At 48.6% G+C, this 21,550-nt stretch overlaps 1 protein-coding gene across 1 annotated transcript in view; it reads left to right on the top strand.

The window, feature by feature from the left end:
• Positions 1-21,550, top strand: part of LOC140728866 (hepatocyte growth factor activator) — a 65,125-nt gene that overhangs the window by 36,599 nt on the left and 6,976 nt on the right. Inside the window, exons 12-15 of the mRNA XM_073047904.1 lie at positions 790-900; positions 7,531-7,705; positions 9,329-9,423; positions 18,705-18,945. Of these exons, the coding sequence (XP_072904005.1) occupies positions 790-900; positions 7,531-7,705; positions 9,329-9,423; positions 18,705-18,945 (622 nt within the window). The remainder of the gene's footprint in view (positions 1-789; positions 901-7,530; positions 7,706-9,328; positions 9,424-18,704; positions 18,946-21,550) is intronic.

The following is a 21,550-nucleotide window of genomic DNA, read 5'->3' as shown; positions in this document are numbered from 1 at the left end:
TTGGGGTTTTCCTTTACCCTACTCACCAAGGCCTTCTCATGCCCCCTTCTTGCTCTTCTCAGTCCCTTCTTAAGCTCCTTTCTTGCTACACTATATTCCTCAATAGACCCATCTGATCCTTGCTTCCTAAACCTCATGTATGTTGTCTTCTTCCACCTGACTAGGTTTTCCATTTCACTTGTCACCCATGGTTCCTTCACCCTACCATTCTTTACAAGCAAGCAAAAACAACTTATTTAATAGATATAGTCATTTCAAACACACACAAAATCTAGAAATCAATAAGTGAAAAACACCAGAACTATGCTGAATTAAAAGAGGAAATTGAAGGACTTGGAGCATGAAATGCATATACATTGTCCCAATAGTAATATTTAAAACTGGTGTCATCCCAAAGGCACTACCCAATGGCATTAAACAATTAGAGCTACACAGTAATGTCAATGTGAATCTTCAGAGAGTCACAATACTAAACACCACTGGAATAGTCTGAAAGTTCCTAGCAATTCACAAATGAGTGTGTTTGGCTATGCCTGTGTCTCAGGTTTTAACAGCTTGAGCTGAGAAAAAATAATAAAAGTTAATAATAATAATAATAATAATAATAATAATAATAATAATAATCATCATCATCATCATCATCATCATCTAGCCCTGAGTCTCATATCCTGTAGATTAATGGTGCTATCCTGTAGACTGATGGTACATGGGATGTTGTTGGCAAGAACAAGCCCACAGCAGTCTGATCATTATGGTGCCTCCTCTTACCCTTTATCTTCTTCCTTTCAGACTGTGAGGTCAATCCGTGTCTCCATGGTGGAAAATGTCGATCTATCCAAGGGATGGCAGAGGTCATCTGTGGCTGCCAAAGCAGCTTTGTGGGGAAGTACTGCGAGATAAGTACGTGGCTTGGCCACAGCCAGTTCTCTTGTCGCAAAATGCTCTCTGGTTTGTAGACAGTCAGAATACTGCATGTAAGATGTAGGAGCAGAATCAGGCCATTAGGCCCATCGAGTCTGCTCTGCTATTCCATCATGGCTGATTTATTATCCCTCTCAACCCCATTCTCCTGCCTTCTCCAAGTAACCTTTGACATTCTTACTAATCAAGAATCTATCAACCTCCACTTTAAATGCACCCCGTGACTTGACCTCAGCTGCAGTCTGTGACAATGAATTCCACAGGTTCACCATCCCCTAGCTAAAGAAATTGCTCCTTATCTCTGTTCTGAAGGGACATCTTACATTACTGACCAAAGCTGTTGAACTAAACTACCACTGCCCCTTTCTCACTGGTGATCTTGTTTTGGACTCTTCCCTCTAGTGGAGATATTTTCACCATGCCAACAATTGTTGATTTTAAAAGCTTATATTTTATCATGTCTTTGCTTTTCAAGGGAGGTGAGTCCAGCACTTTATAATCTTGTAAAGTTTCGCACGTCCCAGTGTCCTAAGTCAACAGCAGTTGTGTGCTAGAAATATAGCCAGACCTATCTGCGATGGAGAGTGTATCTCCTTTTTTCCAGAAAAATGGTGGCACAAGTGGTTCTGCAGATGCTGGAAATGTGAGGCAATTCACACAAACTGCTGGAGGAAATCAGCTGCTCAGGCAGCATCTATGGAGGGAAATGGACAATCAATGCTTCGGGTCGAGACCCTTCATCAGGAGCAGTCCTGGCCTTTGTAACCAGCCCCGATGAGGGGTTTCAGCCTGCCCATCTCCCTCCAGAGGTGCTGAGTTCCTCTAGCATTTTGTGTGCGCTGCTTCAGAGCCCAGCATCTGCAGACTCTTTTTAATCTCCATTGGAAATCTGTGGCTCTGATACTGTTGTTTCGTTGCTTGTTGTGTTCTCCATTGTACCGTGGAACATTATGAACATGCTGTGTTGGTGTTGGAATGTGTTGCAACACTTACAGGCTCCCCCAGCACATGAAGGATGAAGGATCGACTTTATTGGCTGTATATATATTTACATGTATTAGGAACTTACTGTGCTGTGCTGGGCTGGTCAACAACCAATGACGACATTCAAAAATGATAAAGGATAAAGAATTCTATAAAAATATGGAATAAAATGTACATAAATACCAATGCTATTATAAAATGTGTTTAAAGAGTTTTCAGTGCAGTGTAGCCTACTGACTGGAATTAGTCCCACAACCTTTGTGTTGGTTGTTAATGTAAACGATCCATTTCACTGTATGTTTCAATGTATACATCAGAAATTAATCTGAATCTCTGCACCATGCAGAGTTGTTCTCAATATAGATTTTCAGAACAATTGGCTATATTTGTCACATGCACATCAAAACATACAGTGAAGTACTGGGCCAATTTGGAACGGTTGGCTACAGGCCAGAATGTGGCGGTGGGGTTGATGTGGTGAGGCCAGGGTCTGAGGACGGGAATGACCTGGTGTTTGAGCAATTTAAGTGCTGGGCCAGATGGACTGAAAAGGTAGGGTGTCAGGACCAGAGGTGAGGGTTGGGCTGGCTCTGTTCGATGCTCTGTGACATTGCCTCTTCTCTCCATGGTGATTTGCTGAGGCTGTGGGCCTGCTCCAGCTGCTCTGGGCTTTGCACCTGTGGGATTTGTGATGATTTTCCCCACTGAGTGATTCGCTGGGGCTGAGGCTGTGGGCCTCTGATGCACCATCAATAACTCTCGGAGACTGGAAGTGAACGATAGTCTTTTATTAACAGCAAAAAGGGAGCACAACATCTCGGAGACTGAGGGAGGTGCAGTGCCTCCAATTGCCTTTATACAGGGGTCTGTGGGAGGAGCCACAGGAGCAGTCAGCAGAAGGGCATGTCCAGACAGGTATACATTCACCCCTCCTTTGTTTTAAAAGAGAATCCCACGGGCGAAGTTTCTTACAAGTATATTTACAGGTCAAGTCTATCAGGCTGTCGAGTCTGTCGCTGCGATCTACGTAGCACCCGTGGTGATTGCACTGGTGACGGTGGTTGTGCTGGCTCCGGCCTGACTTGAGGTGCCAGCCCATTAGGCGTCAGTAACCCCTCATGCATGTGCGTGGCACCCATTATGGGAGTGTTGTGATGAGTCTGTGTAGGGCTTGGTGTGCACGGTGTCTCGTGGGTATATACATCGGTGGGTACGGGGTTCATAATCACCGTGGAGTGTTCAGGGTAGGGGTCTGGTGCTTCTGCGGGCGCCAGGTCGCGGATGGAGACCGTGTCCTCCCGCCCCTCAGGTAAGACCACGTAGGCATACTGGGGGTTTGCATGAAGTGGGTGAACTCTCTCGACCATCGGGGAGTATTTATTGCTTCTCACATGTTTCCGGAGCAGCACTGGCCCTGGGGACGTCAGCCAAGCCGGGAGGGTGGTCCCGGTGGCAGACTTCCTGGGAAAAGAAAAGAGTCGCTCATGAGGGGTGGCATTGGTGGATGTGCATAACAGGGAGCGGATGGAGTGGAGCGCCTCGGGGAGGACCTCCTGCCAGTGAGAGACCGGCAATCCCTTTGACCTAAGGGCTAAGAGTGTGGCCTTCCACACCGTGGCATTCTCCCTCCACACCTGTCCATTCCCCCGGGGATTATAGCTCGTGGTCCTACTAGTAGCAATACCCCTAGACAGCAGGTACTGGCGCAGCTCGTCACTCATAAACGAGGACCCTCTGTCACTGTGGATGTAGCAGGGATATCTGAACAGAGTGAAGAGCTGGCACAGGGCTTTTATGACAGATGTGGCAGTGGTATCGGGGCAGGGGATAGCAAAGGGGAACTGCGAATACTCGTCGATTATGTTAAGAAAGTACACATTGCGGTCGGTGGAGGGAAGGGGGCCCTTAAAGTCGACACTCAGTCGCTCAAAGGGGCGGGTGGCCTTGATTAGTTGTGCCTTTTCAGGACGGTAGAAGTGCGGTTTGCACTCAGCACAGACTTGGCAGTCCCTGGTCATCGTCCTGATTTACTCAAGGGAGTAAGGCAGGTTCCGGGCTTTCACGAAATGGTAAAGTCGGGTGACCCCCGGGTGGCAAAGATCTGCATGGAGGGCATATAGCCGGTCGAGCTGCGCGCTAGCACACGCTCCCCGGGATAGGGCATCAGGGGGCTCATTGAGCCTGCCAGGCTGGTACAGGATGTCATAGTTGTAGGTGGAGAGTTCGATTCTCCACCTCAAAATTTTATCATTTTTGATTTTGCCCCGCTGTTGGTTGCTAAACATGAACGCAACTGAGCACTGGTCGGTCAGCAAGGTGAACCTTTTGCCGGCGAGATAGTGCCTCCAGTGCCTAATAGCTTCCACTATGGCCTGGGCTTCTTTCTCCACCGCGGAGTGCCGAAGTTCAGAGCCTTGAAGGGTACGAGAGAAGAATGCTACTGGCCTTCCTGCCTGATTGAGGGTAGTAGCCAGCGCAAAGTCGGAGGCGTCACTCTCTACTTGGAAGGGAATGGTCTCGTCCACCGCATGCATCGTTGCTTTGGCAATGTCCCCTTTAATGCGGCTGAAGGCCGCGCGGGCCTCGGCTGAGAGGGGAAATGTGGTAGACTTGACCAGGGGGTGGGCCTTGTCTGCGTAGTGAGGGACCCATTGGGCGTAATAGGAAAAGAAGCCCAGGCACCGTTTGAGGGTTCTGAGGGTGTTGGGAAGAGGGAGTTCTAACAGGGGGTGCATACGGTCAGGTTCAGGGCCAATGACCCCGTTCTCCACGACATACCCAAGGATAGCAAGTCAGGTGGTTCCGAACACACACTTGGCCCTGTTATAGGTAAGATTAAGAGTTTTGGTCGCTTGTAAAAATCATTGGAGGTTGGTGTCGTGATCCTGCCAGTCGTGACCACAGATGGTGATATTATCCAGATAGGGAAACGTGGCCTTCAGTTGGCACTGGTCCACCATCCAGTCCATTTCCCTCTAGAAGACAGAGACACCATTCGTGAAACCGAAGGGGACGCGCAGGAAGTGATAGAGCCTGCTGCCTGCCTCGAAGGCGGTGTAGGGGCGGTCCTCCGGGCGGATGGGGAGCTGATGGTAAGCAGATTTTAGGTCTATGGTCGAGTACACCTTGTACTGAGCTATCTGATTGACCATATCCGCGATGCGGGGTAGGGGGTACGCGTCAAGCTGCGTGAACCTATTGATGGTCTGGCTGTAGTCCATGACCATCCTATTTTTCTCCCCGTTCCGATCAACGACCACCTGGGCCCTCCAAGGACTTGTGCTTGACTCAATGATCCCCTCCCCGAGCAGCCGCTGCACCTCCGACTTAATGAAGGCCCTGTCCCCCGCGCTGTACCTCCTGCTTTTAGTTGCCACAGGCTTACAATCGGGGGTCAGGTTGGCGAACAGCAGTGGGGGAGGGATCTTGAGGGTGGAGAGGCCGCAAGTGGTGTCCGTAGCGCGGCTGTTGGCATGGTGTTGGGTGGGATGTGCGGGTTGGTGTGTGTGTGTGGTCAGTAGCGAGGTATGTGACGAATTCCCACAGAACTGGGGATTTCTGACAGTGATTGGTGGGAGGGGCCCGTCATACTCCATTGTCACGCTTTTCAGGTGGCTCTGGAAGTCGAGCCCCAATAGCACAGAGGCAGACATTTGAGGCATGACCAGTAAGACAAAGTCCTGATACTCTGTGCCCTGCACCAGTAGTGTCGCTACACAAACCCCCCGGATGTTTGTTGTATGTGACCCAGAAGCCATGGCGACCCTCTGGCTTACCGGCCGTGTCACGAGTCTGCAGCGTTGCACTGTGTCCGGGTCAATAAAACTCTCAGTGCTGCCCGTGTCAAACAGGCAGCTAGTCCTGTGCCCCTCCACCAGGATGTCCATCATTGACCTTGCGAGCTGGTGTGGAGAGCTTTGGTCGAGGGTCACGGAGGCCAGAATTGAATCGCTGTCTTGGTGCCCGGTAAGCACCCGTGGGTCGTAGGCGGGGCGAGGTGGCGCCAACAAAGATGGCTGCCCCCATGCCTCGCATGTGGCAGGCTGGCAAGATGGCGACCCCCATGCCTTACAAGCGGTGCTGCTCAACCCCACTCACGGTTTGGACTTACAGGCCTTGGCGAAGTGGCCCTTCTTCCCGCAGCTGGAGCAGGTAGCTTCTCGGGCCGGGCAGCGTTTTCGGGGGTGTTTCTCGAGTCCGCAGAAGTAACACTTCGTGGACGCGTGACTGGCAGCAGCCGAGGTCGATTCGCCGGTGGGTTGTGGGGTTTGCAGCGTCCTTGAGGCTGGCGGGAGATCGCGCGCCTAGACAGCATCAGCGTTGTGCAAAGCAGCCTCCAGCGTGTCGGCCGTCTCGATCGCCGAATGTAAGGTAAGATCGGCATGTTCCAGCAGCCGCTGGCGCACGTACACTGACCTGATCCCCATAACGAAGGCGTCTCTTACTAGGAGCTCCACATGCTGTTCCACTGTCAGCCCCCTGCAATCGCAGGCCCACACGAGTGTCTGTAGGGCCTGGACAAACTCAACGCTCGACTCTCCAGCCCGCTGCTGCCGTGTCGCTAAGCGATGTCTTGAGTAGATGGTGTTCACCGGCCGCAGGTATTGTCTTTTGAGGGTATCCAGTGCGCCCTGGTAGTCCGTTTGGTCCCTGATCATGGAGTAGACCCTGGAGAGGAGAACCCTGCGCATCGTGGCAGGCTCGGTCACGTGAATCTCCTCCAGGTACGATTCAAAGCATGCTAGCCAGAGTTCGAAAGCATTGCCGGCTTCCTGGGATTGAGGGTCGAGATCCAATCTGTCGGGTCGTAAAATGCTCTCCATGTTTTAAAATTGCTGTTGATAAAATTGATGCACCATCAATAACTCTCGGAGACTGTAAGTGAACGATAGGCTTTTATTAACAGCAAAAGGGAGCACGACATCTCGAAGACTGAGGGAGGAGCAGTGCCCCAATCGCCTTTATACAGGGGTCTGTGGGAGGAGCCACAGGAGCAGTCGGCAGAGGGGTGTGTCCAGACAGGTCCAGACAGGTTTACATAGTTTACCACAGCCTGCTCCAGCTGCTCCGGGCTTTGTGCCTGTGGGATTTGCGATGATTTGCCCCACTGAGTGATTTGCTGGGGCTGAGGCTGTGGGCCTGCTCTAGCTGCTCCAGGCTTCATGTCTATGGACTCACTTTTGTTTTGAAGGCTGTTGCTTGCTTTTACTGTTGGCATGATTTGAGATTTTTTTCTCTTTGTGCATTGGGTGTTGGTCTGTTTTTATAAATGGGTTCTTATGGGTTTTGTGGCTGCCTGTAAGGAGACAAATCTCAAGGTTCTGTAATTTATAGACACTTTGATAATAAATGTACTTTGAACTTTGAAATGTGTTGTTTGTGCCAATGACCCAACAAAGTGTGCAGATGTGCTGCTGTGGGCAGCCCGCAAGAGTCTACAAGCTTCCAACGCCAACATAGCATGCCCACAAATTACTAACCCTATGTCCTTGGAATGTGGGAGGAAACTGAAGCACCTGGACAAAACCCCACGTGGTCATGGGGAGAATGTACAAACTCCTTACAGAGGGTAGCATTATGATAGCCTCTGTGCTACACCCATCTAACCTACTTGCTTTCATCTAGATAAGAACGAAAACTGCTATGAAAACAACGGGGCAACTTATAAAGGCACGGAGGATGAGAGTAAGTCAAACATCGAATGCATGCCATGGAAGAAGAACTTCCTGCGAAGCAAGTTAAACATCAGCAGCTTAGAAGAAGCTCTGCATTTGGGACTGGGTGATCATTCCTACTGCAGGTGGGGAGCGATCAGTGTACTTACATTAACTGATTGGCTCAAAGCTGGTCTCAAATCAACTCACAGTTGTTAAAATCCCACAGCGCAAAAGCCTTTTGGCCCACTGCGGCAGCGGAACATTGCAACAGCACTGTGGGTGTGCCTACACCTCAGGGACTGCAGCTGTTCGAGAAGGCAGCGCGTCACCACCTTCTCAAGGGCAACTAGGGATGGGCAATAAATGCTGGCTTAGCTGGTGATGCCCACATCCTGTAAATGGATAAATAAAAAAGATATAATTTAAAGAACTATAAGATAGATATATAATGAGACCATCTGGTGGGAATTGCAAGGCATCTGACTGCAAGTCTCTACAAAAGATGGTGAACAGTCTTATGATGGCACAATAGAAGTTTTCTTGGTGATAACTGGTATTTCCCCATTCCCCAAACTTCAAAACTGCAGAATCAGAACCAGGTTTAATATCACTGGCATATATTGTGAAATTTATTGTTTTGTGGCAGCGTTACATTGCAATACATAATAAAGAAAACTATAAGTTATAATAAGGTAGATATATAAACACACACACATATACATACAAATAAATAAATAAGCAAATATTTATTTATTTATTCATTCATTCATTCACAATGCAGTTAGATATATTGCAGTTCCTGCAGTTTTTCTAAAATGAGACAGTCTGGTACAGGAATTGCAAGGCATCTGACCGCATTGCAAACGGTCTTATCCCTGCAGGATAGAAGCTTTCCTGGCGATACCTGGTGGTATGTGCTTTCATGCCAATAGGATTTTAGTGAAAGTTAATATAGACTTTAAGGGTCTAAATGGACTCCTTTTGTGTTTTAAGAAACTATGAAAATAATATGGAAATGACCACCTTGATGTGTGGGATCTTGCTGTGTGAAGACGGGCAGCTACGTTTCCTACACATTGGGTATTTGACAGACTTTGTTATGTGGAATTTTTAAATGGGTTCTAGTGTGTTTCATTGTTTTGTGGCTGCCTGCAAGAAGCCAAACCTCAAGGTGGTATATAGTATACATACTTTGATAATAATTGTACTTCGAACTTTGAAGAGAGATTACAATTCAATAATAGGTTGGGTGTTATAAGGAGAGATGGGGAACCTGGATCAGAGAAGTTCAAGAGGGGTAATGATTAGAACTTTGAATACAGAACAAGAACATGCCCTTTGGCCACCATGTTGTGCCAACTAATTAAACTAGTAATTAAATGCCTAACTCAACTAATCCCTTATGCCTACACAATGTCCATATCCCTCCATTCACTGCCCATTTGAAGTGCCTAACTAAGAGCCTTTTAATTTGCCAGTTACCACATTGGTGGGTAAATTGCCATATTTTTGTCACAGGTATTGAGATTAATTGGGGTAATAATGACAGATTTCCTTTCCTAGAAACTGACACTGAAACAGATGTTTTATTGACAGAAAAACTATGGTTTATGGTAACCAAGATTAAGGTTATTTTGTTACTGTCAAATAGTTCCTGTTTTATTTGGTTCCCATTCTCCTCTAAATATTGCTTCTGTGCTTTGTTGTCATGGAAGCGATTTACAGAATACAGTAAGGTTGAGCCATTGTTCGTTTGCCTTGTGTAGAAACCCAGATGGGGATAAACAGCCCTGGTGCTACATAATGTTGGACAATCATATCTCCTGGGAGTACTGCAACATTCCAAAGTGTGGTACAGTAAGTGAGTATTTAGGTTTTTAATATTTTTTACATGACAATTAGTATTACAGCTATAGAATCATATATAGTCATAGAGGAGTACAGCACAGAAGCAGGCTCTTCAGCCCATCTAGTCTGTGCCGAACCTCTGTCTACTCCCGTTGACCTGCACTGAGACCCTAGCTCTCCATACTCCTACCTTCCATGCACCTATCCAGATTTCTGTTAAATGTTGAAATCAAGCCCACATCCACCACTTCCACTGGCAGCTCGTTCCACACTCCCACCACCCTCTGAGTAAAGAAGTTTCCCCTCATGTTCCCCTTAAACATTTCACCTATCACCCTTAACCCATGACTTCTGGTTCTAGTTCCTCCCAACCTCTGTGGAAAAAGCCTGCTTGGATTTATCCTACTTATACCCCTCATAATTTTGTATACATCTATCAAATCTCCTCTCAACCCTCTACATTCTAAGGACTAAAGTCCTAACCTATTCAATCTCTCCCTATAACTCAGGTGCTCCAGTTCTGGCAACATCCTTGTAAATTCTCTCTGTACTCTTTCAATCTTATTTACATCTTTCCTGTAGGTAGGTGAAAAATAAAAGTTATGCACTATCACTCTTCACCTGAGCCCACAAAACCAGAGTGGATGTAAGCCAGTGACATCATGAAAGATCCCACCCACCGTGCTCATGGACTGTTTGTCCCACTCCCGTCAGAGAGGAGGCTACAGAGCATCCACGCCAGGACCACCAAACTCAAAAACAGTAACTTTCCCCAAGCAGTAAGGCTGATCAACACCTCCACCCACTAACCCACCCCTCCACACCCCCAATCACCCACTAACCCACCCCTCCACACCCCCAGCCACCACTACTATATCATCTCCTGTCAGTCACCTACAGACACTCCCGTGCTTAGTGTCACTTTATGGATATACGATCAATCTATGTATATTAGCTATTTTATATACTAATATATATTGTGTTTTTTTATTACTGTGCTCTTTATCTTGTTTTTTTGGTGCTGCATCAGATCTGAAGTAACAATTATTTTTTCTTCTTTACACTTGTGTAGTGGAAATGGCATTAAACAGTCTTGAATCTCGACGTCATCTTCAGTTCTGAGGGGATTCCTTAAAGAGTTGATTATTCTTTAAAAACCCTGTAACGTGCAAGTCCTAAAAGTGACAACAGGAATAACTAGGAGGGTAAAGAGAATGTATAACACACTTGCCCTCGTTGGTTGGGCCATTGCCAGGAAGTCAGGTTGCAGTTGTATAAAATGTTTGTTGGGCTGCACTAGAAGTATTGAGGGCATTTCTGGTTGCCCCATCACAGGAAGGATGTAGAGATGGTGCCTTGACCTGGGAATATTGCCTATAGGGAGAAGATGAAAAAACTTGAATAACACACACCAAGTGCTGGAGGAACTCAGCAGGTCAGGCAGCATCTATGAAGGGGGATAAATATTTGATGTTTCAGGCTGAGATTCTTAATCAGGACAGGACAGGAAGAGAATAGAAGCCAGAATAAGAATTTGAGGAAGGGAAAAGAGTACAAGCTGGCAGGTGATAGATGAAACCAGATGGTAGGAAGCAGAGGTTGTCCTCTGCATCTTCCACCATCCCAGAACATCATCCTCTGCATCTTCCACCATCCCAGTACATCATCCTCTGCATCTTCCACCATCCCAGCACATCATCCTCTGCATCTTCCACCGTCCCAGCACATCATCCTCTGCATCTTCCACCGTCCCAGCACATCATCCTCTGCATCTTCCACCATCCCAGCACATCATCTTCTGCATCTTCCACCGTCCCAGCACATCATCCTCTGCATCTTCCACCATCCCAGCACATCATCCTCTGCATCTTCCACCATCCCAGCACATCATCTTCTGCATCTTCCACCATCCCAGCACATCATCCTCTGCATCTTCCACCGTCCCAGCACATCATCTTCTGCATCTTCCACCATCCCAGCACATCATCCTCTGCATCTTCCACCATCCCAGCACATCATCTTCCACCATCCCAGCACATCATCCTCTACAACTTCCACCATCCCAGCACATCATCTTCTGCATCTTCCACCATCCCAGCACATCATCCTCTGCATCTTCCACCATCCCAGCACATCATCCTCTGCATCTTCCACCGTCCCAGCACATCATCCTCTGCATCTTCCACCGTCCCAGCACATCATCCTCTGCATCTTCCACCATCCCAGCACATCATCTTCTGCATCTTCCACCGTCCCAGCACATCATCCTCTGCATCTTCCACCATCCCAGCACATCATCCTCTGCATCTTCCACCATCCCAGCACATCATCCTCTGCATCTTCCACCGTCCCAGCACATCATCCTCTACAACTTCCACCATCCCAGCACATCATCTTCTGCATCTTCCACCATCCCAGCACATCATCCTCTGCATCTTCCACCATCCCAGCACATCATCCTCTGCATCTTCCACCATCCCAGCACATCATCTTCTGCATCTTCCACTATCCCAGCACATCATCCTCTGCATCTTCCACCATCCCAGCACATCATCCTCTACAACTTCCACCATCCCAGCACATCATCTTCTGCATCTTCCACCATCCCAGCACATCATCCTCTACAACTTCCACCATCCCAGCACATCATCCTCTACATCTTCCACCATCCCAGCACATCATCTTCTGCATCTTCCACCATCCCAGCACATCATCTTCTGCATCTTACACCATCCCAGCACATCATCCTCTGCATCTTCCACCATCCCAGCACATCATCTTCTGCATCTTCCACCATCCCAGCACATCATCTTCTGCATCTTCCACCATCCCAGCACATCATCCTCTGCATCTTCCACCGTTCCAGCACATCATCTTCCACCATCCCAGCACATCATCTTCCACCATCCCAGCACATCATCTTCTGCATCTTCCACCATCCCAGCACATTATCCTCTGCATCTTCCACCATCCCAGCACATCATCCTCTGCATCTTCCACCATCCCAGCACATCATCTTCTGCATCTTCCACCATCCCAGCACATCATCCTCTGCATCTTCCACCATCCCAGCACATCATCCTCTGCATCTTCCACCGTCCCAGCACATCATCCTCTGCATCTTCCACCATCCCAGCACATCATCCTCTACATCTTCCACCGTCCCAGCACATCATCCTCTGCATCTTCCACCGTCCCAGCACATCATCCTCTGCATCTTCCACCATCCCAGCACATCATCCTCTGCATCTTCCACCATCCCAGCACATCATCCTCTACATCTTCCACCATCCCAGCACATCATCTTCTGCATCTTCCACCATCCCAGCACATCATCTTCTGCATCTTACACCATCCCAGCACATCATCTTCTGCATCTTCCACCATCCCAGCACATCATCTTCTGCATCTTCCACCATCCCAGCACATCATCCTCTACAACTTCCACCATCCCAGCACATCATCTTCTGCATCTTCCGCCATCCCAGCACATCATCCTCTGCATCTTCCACCATCCCAGCACATCATCCTCTACATCTTCCACCATCCCAGCACATCATCTTCTGCATCTTCCACCATCCCAGCACATCATCTTCTGCATCTTACACCATCCCAGCACATCATCCTCTACATCTTCCACCGTCCCAGCACATCATCCTCTGCATCTTACACCATCCCAGCACCTTCCACCATCCCAGCACATCATCCTCTGCATCTTCCACCATCCCAGCACATCATCTTCTGCATCTTCCACCATCCCAGCACATCATCTTCCACCATCCCAGCACATCATCTTCCACCATCCCAGCACATCATCTTCCACCATCCCAGCACATCATCCTCTGCATCTTCCACCATCCCAGCACATCATCTTCCACCATCCCAGCACATCATCTTCCACCATCCCAGCACATCATCTTCTGCATCTTCCACCGTCCCAGCACATCATCCTCTGCATCTTCCACCGTCCCAGCACATCATCCTCTGCATCTTCCACCATCCCAGCACATCATCTTCCACCATCCCAGCACATCATCCTCTACAACTTCCACCATCCCAGCACATCATCTTCTGCATCTTCCACCGTCCCAGCACATCATCTTCTGCATCTTCCACCATCCCAGCACATCATCCTCTGCATCTTCCACCATCCCAGCACATCATCCTCTGCATCTTCCACCGTCCCAGCACATCATCTTCTGCATCTTCCACCGTCCCAGCACATCATCTTCTGCATCTTCCACCATCCCAGCACATCATCTTCTGCATCTTCCACCATCCCAGCACATCATCTTCTGCATCTTCCACCGTCCCAGCACATCATCTTCTGCATCTTCCACCATCCCAGCACATCATCCTCTGCATCTTCCACCATCCCAGCACATCATCCTCTGCATCTTCCACCATCCCAGCACATCATCCTCTACAACTTCCACCATCCCAGCACATCATCTTCTGCATCTTCCACCATCCCAGCACATCATCCTCTGCATCTTCCACCATCCCAGCACATCATCCTCTGCATCTTCCACCATCCCAGCACATCATCTTCTGCATCTTCCACCATCCCAGCACATCATCCTCTGCATCTTCCACCATTCCAGCACATCATCCTCTGCATCTTCCACCATCCCAGCACATCATCCTCTGCATCTTCCACCATCCCAGCACATCATCTTCTGCATCTTCCACCATCCCAGCACATCATCCTCTGCATCTTCCACCATCCCAGCACATCATCCTCTACATCTTCCACCGTCCCAGCACATCATCCTCTGCATCTTCCACCGTCCCAGCACATCATCTTCTGCATCTTCCACCATCCCAGCACATCATTCTCTGCATCTTCCACCATCCCAGCACATCATCTTCTGCATCTTCCGCCATCCCAGCACATCATTCTCTGCATCTTCCACCATCCCAGCACATCATCCTCTGCATCTTCCACCATCCCAGCACATCATCCTCTACATCTTCCACCATCCCAGCACATCATCCTCTGCATCTTCCACCATCCCAGCACATCATCTTCTGCATCTTCCACCATCCCAGCACATCATCCTCTGCATCTTCCACCATCCCAGCACATCATCCTCTGCATCTTCCACCATCCCAGCACATCATCCTCTGCATCTTCCACCATCCCAGCACATCATCTTCTGCATCTTCCACCATCCCAGCACATCATCCTCTGCATCTTCCACCATCCCAGCACATCATTCTCTGCATCTTCCACCATCCCAGCACATCATCCTCTGCATCTTCCACCATCCCAGCACATCATCCTCTACATCTTCCACCATCCCAGCACATCATCTTCTGCATCTTCCACCATCCCAGCACATCATCTTCTGCATCTTACACCATCCCAGCACATCATCCTCTGCATCTTCCACCATCCCAGCACATCATCTTCTGCATCTTCCACCATCCCAGCACATCATCTTCTGCATCTTCCACCATCCCAGCACATCATCCTCTGCATCTTCCACCGTTCCAGCACATCATCTTCCACCATCCCAGCACATCATCTTCCACCATCCCAGCACATCATCTTCCACCATCCCAGCACATCATCTTCTGCATCTTCCACCATCCCAGCACATTATCCTCTGCATCTTCCACCATCCCAGCACATCATCCTCTGCATCTTCCACCATCCCAGCACATCATCTTCTGCATCTTCCACCATCCCAGCACATCATCCTCTGCATCTTCCACCATCCCAGCACATCATCCTCTGCATCTTCCACCGTCCCAGCACATCATCCTCTGCATCTTCCACCATCCCAGCACATCATCCTCTACATCTTCCACCGTCCCAGCACATCATCCTCTGCATCTTCCACCGTCCCAGCACATCATCCTCTGCATCTTCCACCATCCCAGCACATCATCCTCTGCATCTTCCACCATCCCAGCACATCATCCTCTACATCTTCCACCATCCCAGCACATCATCTTCTGCATCTTCCACCATCCCAGCACATCATCTTCTGCATCTTACACCATCCCAGCACATCATCTTCTGCATCTTCCACCATCCCAGCACATCATCTTCTTCATCTTCCACCATCCCAGCACATCATCCTCTACAACTTCCACCATCCCAGCACATCATCTTCTGCATCTTCCACCATCCCAGCACATCATCCTCTGCATCTTCCACCATCCCAGCACATCATCCTCTACATCTTCCACCATCCCAGCACATCATCTTCTGCATCTTCCACCATCCCAGCACATCATCTTCTGCATCTTACACCATCCCAGCACATCATCCTCTACATCTTCCACCGTCCCAGCACATCATCCTCTGCATCTTACACCATCCCAGCACCTTCCACCATCCCAGCACATCATCCTCTGCATCTTCCACCATCCCAGCACATCATCTTCTGCATCTTCCGCCATCCCAGCACATCATCCTCTGCATCTTCCACCATCCCAGCACATCATCTTCTGCATCTTCCACCATCCCAGCACATCATCTTCTGCATCTTCCACCATCCCAGCACATCATCTTCCACCATCCCAGCACATCATCTTCCACCATCCCAGCACATCATCTTCCACCATCCCAGCACATCATCCTCTGCATCTTCCACCATCCCAGCACATCATCTTCCACCATCCCAGCACATCATCTTCCACCATCCCAGCACATCATCTTCTGCATCTTCCACCGTCCCAGCACATCATCCTCTGCATCTTCCACCGTCCCAGCACATCATCCTCTGCATCTTCCACCATCCCAGCACATCATCCTCTGCATCATCCACCGTCCCAGCACATCATCCTCTGCATCTTCCACCATCCCAGCACATCATCCTCTACATCTTCCACCATCCCAGCACATCATCCTCTACATCTTCCACCATCCCAGCACATCATCTTCTGCATCTTCCACCATCCCAGCACATCATCTTCTGCATCTTACACCATCCCAGCACATCATCCTCTACATCTTCCACCGTCCCAGCACATCATCCTCTGCATCTTACACCATCCCAGCACCTTCCACCATCCCAGCACATCATCCTCTGCATCTTCCACCATCCCAGCACATCATCTTCTGCATCTTCCGCCATCCCAGCACATCATCCTCTGCATCTTCCTCCATCCCAGCACATCATCTTCTGCATCTTCCACCATCCCAGCACATCATCTTCTGCATCTTCCACCATCCCAGCACCTTCCACCATCCCAGCACATCATCCTCTGCATCTTCCACCATCCCAGCACATCATCCTCTGCATCTTCCACCATCCCAGCACATCATCTTCCACCATCCCAGCACATCATCTTCCACCATCCCAGCACATCATCCTCTGCATCTTCCACCATCTCCAAAGGTTTCTACCACCAAACATATCTTTATCCACCACCCTGCTTTCCGCAGGGATCACTCCTTCAGGGACTTTTCCATTTGTCCCTCCCCACTAATCTCCCTCCTGCCACTCATCCCTGCAAGCGGCCAAAGTGCTGCACCTGCCCAGTCACCTCCTCCCTCGGGACCCCAAAGAGGGAGGCAACACTTCACCTGCAAATCTGCCGGGCTTGTCTATTGTGTCTGGTGCTCCGGATGCTGCCTCCTGTTCATTGGCGAGACCCGTCGTGAACTGCGGGCCTCTTCGTTGAGCACCTCCGCTCCATCTGCCCAACCAAACACTTTAATTCTGATGTCCATTTCCGTTCCCTCATGTCGGTTCATGGTCTTCTCTTGTGCCAAGATGAGGCCCCCTCAGGGTGGAGGAGCAATGCCTTTTATTCCATCTGGATAGCATCCAACCTGATGGCATGAATCTCCTTCCAGTAAAAAATATATTCCTCCTCCTTCTGCCTTCTTCTATTTCCCCTCTGGCTTCTTACCTCTTATCACCTTCCCCTCAGTTCCCTCCTCCTTCCCCTCAGTTCCCTCCTCCTTCCCCTCAGTTCCCTCCTCCTTCCCCTCTCCCCGACCTTTTTATTTTGATGTTTCCCCCCTGCTTCCCAGTCCTGAAGAAGGGTCTTGGTCTGAAATGTCGACTGTTTCTTCATTTCCATAAATGCTGCCTGACTTGTTGAGTTCCTCCAGCATTTTAAGTGCGTTGCAGTTGTTTTTCAGACTGGACTGGTGGTGTTCCCCAGGGCTCGGTTTCTATATGTCATTCATATTAATGATTTAGATGAGAATATACAAGGCACGGATAGTAAAAGTGTTGCCACTGGATTTACAGAGGGATCTTGATCAGATCTGTAAGTGGGGCTAAGGAATGTCAAGTGGAGTTTAACTTGGACCTGCCCAGTGTTGCATTTTGGAAAGACAAGTGAGGCTCGTACTTTCACAAGGAATGGTAGGGCACGAGAACAGAGAAGCCGAGGAGTAGAAGCACACAGTTCCCTGCAAGTCCCCACCACTCAGGCCATGCTCTCTTCTCATTGCTGCTATCAGGAAGAAAGCACAGAAGCCTTAGACTCACATCACCAGGGTCAGGGACAGTTATTACCCCTGAATCATCAGGCTAATGAACCAGTGGGGATAACTTCACTCAACCTCATCATTGAAATGTTCCCTCAATCTATGGACTCACCTTCAAGGACTCTTCATCTCATGTTCTCCCTATTTCTTGCTGATTTATTTATCATTATTAATTCTTTTGTATTTCCGCAGTGTGTTGTCTTTTGCACATTGGTTGTTTGTCCACCCTGTTGGGTGTGATCCTTCATTGATTCTGTTGTGTTTGTTTGATTTACTGAGCATACCCAGAAGAAAATGAATCTCAGGGTGGCATACAGTGACATATATGTACTTTGATAATAAATTTATTTTGAACTTTGGAAGTGGCAGCTCCGGTTGACATGATTGCGTTGTGTTTGGTTGTCTGGGAGGCTGGATTAAGTCTGTGCCGTGACCAGCCTTCAAAATTCTAAGTTCAAAGTAAAATTTATTGTCCGAGTACATACATTTCACCACATACAGCCCTGAGATTCATTTTCCTGTGGACATTCTCAGCAAATCTATAGCCAGTAATGGTAAACAGGATCAATAAACAACAAACTGAGCAATTGTAAATTTAAATAAATAACAATAAAAATGAGCATGACATAACCAAGGCAAAGTTCTTAAAGTGAGACCACTGGTTGCGAGAGTACTAGAAAAAGAATGAGTATAGTTATTCCCTTTTGTTCAAGAGTCTTCAAAGCATTTCAGGATGTCAGGGCTAGCGGGTGATAGTGTTGTATCGTTGGAGTTTTCCTGCCTACTGACGCTGCGGATCCCAGCACACAGCCTTTGTCCTCTTGTCTCCACAGGCATCATCCCAAGGAGACCTCCTGCTGTTGCCAGGTCGTTGGCAAGGAAGATTCCAAGGCAATCACCCACGTGCGGCGTACGGCACCTTAAGAACTTCAGCCCGAGGGTTGTCAGAGGGACCACAGCGATACGGGGTTCTCACCCTTGGATTGCAGCCATTTACATGGGCAAGATGATCTGTGGTGGGACTCTCATTGCCCCCTGCTGGGTGGCCACTGCTGCCCACTGCTTCCTCCACAGGTAACCTGACGCCTCTTCACGCCCTGCCCTCAATCTCTGCCGGCCAAGCAATCCCTCTCCCCACGGATTCCCCGTGCAATCTCTTCTTTCCTTTTCGCATCAAATTCCTCCCAGATCATACCATTAGGGATAAAATGGGTAAATTTGTTTATTTTTGCAATGTCTGATTCATTTTCATGATAACAAATCACTGAAGCAATGTTTAAACAGGAGAATGGGAAATAGCTGAACCAGTGAAAACAGGACACAGGAAGGCAGATGCAAGTAACTAAGTGGACTTAATCTTAGTATAAACTATTATACCCTGGCAATAAAATATCGGATTCAGAGACAGTTTTTAGGAAAGGAAACCTGTCATTGTTAGCCCAACTGATCTCAGTACAGGTGACAATAATAAGCCAATTTACCAATTTACCCAGCATTCGCCCTGTCGCACTCTCCTCAATTATAAACAAATGCTTTGAGAGGCTGGTTAAAGACTACATATGCAGCATGCTGCCACCCACACTGGACCCCCTGCAATTTGCCCATTGAAGGAACTGGTCTACCGATGACACCATAGCCACAGCACTACACACCGTCCTCATTCACCTGGAGGAGAGGGATGCCTATGCTAGCATGCTGTTCCTGGACTACAGTTACCGTAATTCCCTCCAGACCTGACAGGAAGCTCAGAGACCTCGGCCTGCACTCCGCCTTATGCATCTGGATCCTCAACTTCCTATCGGATTGCCGACAGGTGGCAAGGATGGGCTCCCTCATCTTTGCCCCTCTGACCCGCAACCCAGGTGTCCCCCATGGTTGTGTCCTGAGTCCCCTCCTCTACTCCCTTTATACCCATGACTGTGCTGCCACAGACAGCTCCAATCTGCTGTCAAATTTGCAGATGACATGACATTGATCGGTCTTATTTCTAGTGGTGATGATTCAGCATACAGAGGAGAGGTTAACACCCTGACACAGCGGTGCCAAGATAACAACCTCTCCCTCGATGTCCAAAAAACAAAAGAGCCGATTGTGAATTACGGGAGGAGTGGGGACAGGCTCGCCCTGATCAACATCAATGGGTCTGGAGTTGACAGGGTGAGTAGTTTCAAGTTCCTCGGTATACACATCACCGATGATCTCACCTGGACTGTACACACCGGCTCTGTGACAAAAAAGCACAATAGCATCTCTTCCAGCTCAGGCAACTGAAGAAGTTCGGCATGAGCCCTCAAATCCTCAAAATCTTCCACAGGGTCACCACTGAGAACATCCTGACTGGCTGTATCACCACCTGGTATGGGAACTGCACCAACCTTGATCGCTGGGCATTTCAGAGAGTGGTACGGACAGCCCAGCACATCTGTGGATATGAACTTCCCTCCAGTGAGGAAATTTACAGCAGCAGGTGCATAAAGAAGGACAAATTATCGGGGACACCAGTCACCCCAACCATAAACTGTTTCAGCTGCTTCCGTCTGGCAAATTGTACTGCAACATTAAAGCCAGGACCAACAGGCTATGGACAGCTTCTTTCTACAAGCCATTAGACTTATAAATTTACATGTTTGTACATTACGATGGAATCATAACGCAATGATTTTTACTCTCTCATGTTGTGGGACGAATGTAAGATTTCAATAAATTTAATCCTATCTGTGGTGATTGGATTATCATTGTCCACACGTACCAGGCTTGTCTTGCATACTGTACTTACAATCGTGCATTGAGGTAGTACAATAACAGAATGCAGAATAACGTGTTACAGAGAAAGTGCAGTGCCGGCAGACAATAAACTGCAAGGCCATAACGAGGTGGACTGTGAGGTCAAGCGTCCATCTTATCGTACTATGGGACCATTCAACAGTTTTATAACAACTGGACAGTACAAGTTGAGCTCGGTGGTATGTGCTTTCAGGCTTTTGTATTTCTGATGGGAGGGGAGAGAAGAAATAATGTCCGGGATGGGTGGACTCTTTGATTATGTTGACTGCTTTACTAAGACAGCAAGAAGTATAGAGAGAGCCATAAGACCAAGAGATATAGGAGAAGAATTAGGCCATCTGCTCCGCTATTTCATTATGGCTGATCCATTTCCTTCTCAGCCCCAGTCTCCTATCTTCTCTCCTTAACCCTTCATGCCCTGACCAATCAAGAATCTATTAATCTCTGCCTTAAGTATACCCAGTGACTTGGCCTCCACAGCTGCCTGTGGCAATGAATTCTACAGATTCACCACCCTCTTGGCTAAAGGAATTCCCCTTTATCTCCATGTAGGGGTGGCTGGTTTCTGTGATGTGCTGGGCCATGCCCACTACTCTCTGAAGTTTCCAAGATGTTTTCTAGAGGGTGGTCACCACGCACGTCCGTGGGAGGCTGAAACACCCAAAGAACCACATGGTCGAAAGACGCAGGGTCGCGCCAGAGATCACCAGTGAACCTGAGTCGCTGTAGCCGTGAAGTAATCGCACTACCTGCTGTTCCACCAACTTACTGCCCATCGTGCCACCGGTACTTCATGCAGTAATGAAGGCCCCCCATCCCTGGCGGTGTTCAGGGCTTCCCTCATCATGCCCGTGGCTTCCCCTTGATTTTCACTACTGTCAGCTTGTGTGGAGAC

This window comes from Hemitrygon akajei, chromosome 6 (assembly GCF_048418815.1).
Source record: "Hemitrygon akajei chromosome 6, sHemAka1.3, whole genome shotgun sequence".
Classification (NCBI taxonomy): Eukaryota; Metazoa; Chordata; class Chondrichthyes; order Myliobatiformes; family Dasyatidae; genus Hemitrygon; species Hemitrygon akajei.
The sequence above is the reverse complement of the archived record's forward strand: the minus strand, read 5'-3'. Positions and strand labels throughout refer to the sequence as shown.